Source organism: Syngnathus acus, chromosome 21 (assembly GCF_901709675.1).
Source record: "Syngnathus acus chromosome 21, fSynAcu1.2, whole genome shotgun sequence".
NCBI classification, from domain to species: Eukaryota; Metazoa; Chordata; class Actinopteri; order Syngnathiformes; family Syngnathidae; genus Syngnathus; species Syngnathus acus.
Genome location: NC_051105.1, coordinates 5,436,200 through 5,439,638, shown reverse-complemented (window position 1 = coordinate 5,439,638; position 3,439 = coordinate 5,436,200). Strand labels below are relative to the sequence as shown.

The window sequence follows — 3,439 nt, the reverse complement described above, 5'->3', positions numbered from 1 at the left end:
CTGGGGATAAAGCTGATTGCATTCCAGTACGTTATTAATTGTCCAGTTAGTGTTAATGGTTCTGGTGACCAGTCCAGCGGGTATCCCGCCTCTCAACTAAAGGGGTGGATTCCAGTACACCTGCCACCCTCGCTAGGCGTGTCAGCGGATGGATGGATGGATGGAGGGATGGATAAGACTTCTCTAACAAGATTTCTCAAGACTTCTCTAACAGGATTTCTCTTTTTTTTGTTGCTATTTTGACTTCTGATAAAAATGAAACTTTTCCAACAACTTCATTCTAACGTTAATTCTTTTATCTTACCCCCACTAAACAATGAGTTTACTGAAGTTGGACTTTTTTTCCTGTGTTCTTGTAAAATAATCCCCTTTTCCTCATATTCTCTTTTTTCATAGCACAACATTTACACCTCGGCAGCTTTTTACCATATTAGGACTTCATCCATGAGTTCCTGGAATATTATAATTTGCATCTAAGATTGGCTTTCTCAAAATTCTCCCTTTTAACTTACAGTATTAGAATTACATAACTAGGCCTTATTAAAAAAATAAATAAACACCCTCTAAATCTTGCTTCATTGCATCCTATTTTTATTTCTTTTTCAAAGTAAAGTTGCGTCTAAATGTCACGGACACGCCGGAGGGATCCCACCGTGGGCTCCATAGCGGCCCACTCACCAAAGCGGCGGTACTGGCCCCTCTCCAGCAGGTACTGCCGTCCGCGATAGTCTGGAAGCTCGTAGAAGATCCAGGCGCCATCCTGTACTTGGGCAGAGTGAATGGCCCCAGGGGACCAAACATCTGATAGCTGTTTGACATCTTGCGTGCACTCCAGCATTTGACCACTGAAGTCAGGCTTCTCGTAAACGCGGATTCGGAATGTGCCAGAAAACTGGAAAACAAGTAAATAAGCAAATGTGTAAGACTATGTTCATCAAATTATATTGAAACACACAAACATAAACACAATATAGTAATTTCTTATGACAATTATCATAAAATGGCACTTTTTTTCTCAAAATAATACAGCTTAATTCTTGTAAAATTCTGACATTTCCTCTTGATATCAGTTTATTTTACAAAAGTAAATAAAATGTCAGAATATTGCTTTCCTCTCAATAAACTAGAACTATTTTCTAATTAATTGTTAATTAAATTGAATTAAGTTAATTTCTGGTTATAGTTTTGGTTAAATTGTGGTTTATTTATCATAATATTAAGAAAATTCTCATGAAATTAAGGATTTCCCCCTATGATTTTACGATTTATATTGAAAATGTACAGTATTATTGGAAAATTCAAATTATTTTCTCATATTTTTAAGTTTATATTGTAATTAAATGCTCATAAAATTGCAATGCATTATTGAAAAGTTAACACTTTATCTTGTATTTTTTTTCTTGTAACATTACAATCTAAATTATTTTCTCCTAATAGTACAGCAGTTCTTTCCCTGTTATAATGCCATCCAATTGTCTTATTCATCATTATTTTCATGAAACTTAACTTTTTTTCTGATTATATTCATCATCATAAAAATAGGGAATATTAAAAATTTAGTTTATTTCAGAAAATGTAGACTTTTTTTGCATTGGGATTTGCCAAGATTCTGACGATTCTGTCAGACAGACAGCAGGAATGAAGCTGCCATTGAGAACGGCTACTATGGAACGTACATTGGGGATAGCGTGGCATGAGCGGACGCTGTCAGTGCTGCCCTTCCAGTGATGGTAGTCTGGGTACTCGCCACTAGTGAGGACGTACTGGCCGCCCAAGTAGTTGGGCCTCTCGAACAGAACCCAGGCCCCGCTCTTGACACGCACAGAGCCGCAGCGACTCAAGTGACTACTCAGCTCGGGACAGTCACTGCTGCACTCGTAATAGTCACCCTGGAAGTTCTGGTCTTGGTAAAAGATGATCTGGGCACCAAAATGTGAGGATGTTGTTGCTACATAGCACAATATACAACAAAAGAAATAAAATACAGATATGCACGAGATATGTTTCAAACCCACCCAGAATACTTGTTATAGGTTGACCCCTCCTGCATGCCCTTAACACATTTCTGTTCATTAAAACTAACACACTTTTTAACACAGTAAATGTATGTACAGAGGGGGGAAAGGGGAAAAGCACAATAAAAAAATAAATAAAAAAAAGAAATGTACTAAAAGGTCTATATTCTCTATGGTCTAAGTACTAAGGAGGTAATAGAAATCATTTCATTAAACGAATAATAAATTTCCTTTTTTTTTTTTTATAACGCACTTGTTCTTATTGGAGTGGGTGTCACAGGCAGATGCATGGTGGTCTCCAATTGTCCACGTCACATGAATGGTTCACTCCAAAATCCATAAGGAGGGATCTTGCAGTTTACCCACCAATGTCATGCATTAACTACAGTGAGTCTATTTTTATTTCTGCAATTTCAACCATGCCATACTTGTGCACACTGTACTCTGGCTACCGATCTTAATGCAAATGAGGGATGCCACCACAATTGGGTGGGAAAAGGTTTGATCCATCCCACAATGGCACATAACACAAATGCCCCAAGTGCGCACAAGTGTGAAGGCAAAGTGTGCTCATCAATGGTGTGACGTCCACACGACTTCTGCCCACGAGAGTATAAAGAGGCCTTCAATGAAAGTGTCTTTTTTTTTTTTTTTTTTTACATTCTAGTTTGTAACATAACTGTGCATAATTATAAATAGAATACTCTACAGTGCTTCTTTTCTGATTAGAAAAAAAAGTTGCTGAACAAAAATGTTTTTTTCGGGGGCTTGTACGAATTAACGCCATTTTAATTCATTTCATCGAGCAAAGTTGATTTGAAAGAGACTAATTAAACCGGAATGTACCTTTGTATATGGATTAAATAAGGAAAGTAGGTCATTCAAAAATCAATTAAAAAAAACGTCAACTCATGGTGGCAAGTTCTGACAAAATCATCCTACCTTTCCCACTTGCTCCATGTTTGGGCTTCTCACAACTTTTAGCAAGAGTTTTGTTTATCAGAACATTCTCCACAGGCCCGTTGTGGATTTATACACTCGCTGAGCAGCGCGCAGCATTGTCATTACAATGGCGACAGCATTTACTGCTGATCTCCACACTAGACAATCCAACAGTGGGGTCATGGAAAACGGGCCTAGGCAAGCTCAAAGAAAAGTATAAAAATAGAATAATGCTCTTAGAAACAATACAAGTTCCCTTGGACTTCTGCTTCCAACATAATACGAGGGGGAACTGCACACTTTCGTGCATTAGCCGACAGTACGCAAGGCAGACACTGGACAGTTCAACACCAAACTAATTGCAATGGTAATGACCACAACATATTGATTAAGCAATATTTTAAGAACTCAATATTTGCAGTTCAATAACTTCTGAATGTCAGTTGCTCAATAAATAACTCATAAATTGGTATGATTTTGTT

General features: G+C 37.5%; 1 protein-coding gene across 1 annotated transcript; it reads right to left on the bottom strand.

Moving 5' to 3' along the window:
- Nucleotides 1-578: 578 nt before the first annotated feature.
- crygs3 (crystallin, gamma S3) lies at nt 579-3,027 on the bottom strand. Its single transcript, XM_037239521.1, has 3 exons — nt 2,958-3,027; nt 1,677-1,919; nt 579-892 (listed from the first exon to the last, which is right to left on the bottom strand). The coding sequence occupies exons 1-3, from the start codon at nt 2,973-2,975 to the stop codon at nt 620-622; spliced, it is 534 nt and encodes a 177-aa protein (XP_037095416.1). The 5' UTR covers nt 2,976-3,027; the 3' UTR covers nt 579-619.
- Nucleotides 3,028-3,439: the final 412 nt, after the last annotated feature.

Coding starts and splice junctions, on each gene's coding strand:
- crygs3 (XM_037239521.1), bottom strand. Junction 893..1,676: donor CATGCCACGCTATCCCCAAT/GTACGTTCCATA, acceptor CTTGTTTTCCAG/TTTTCTGGCACATTCCGAAT.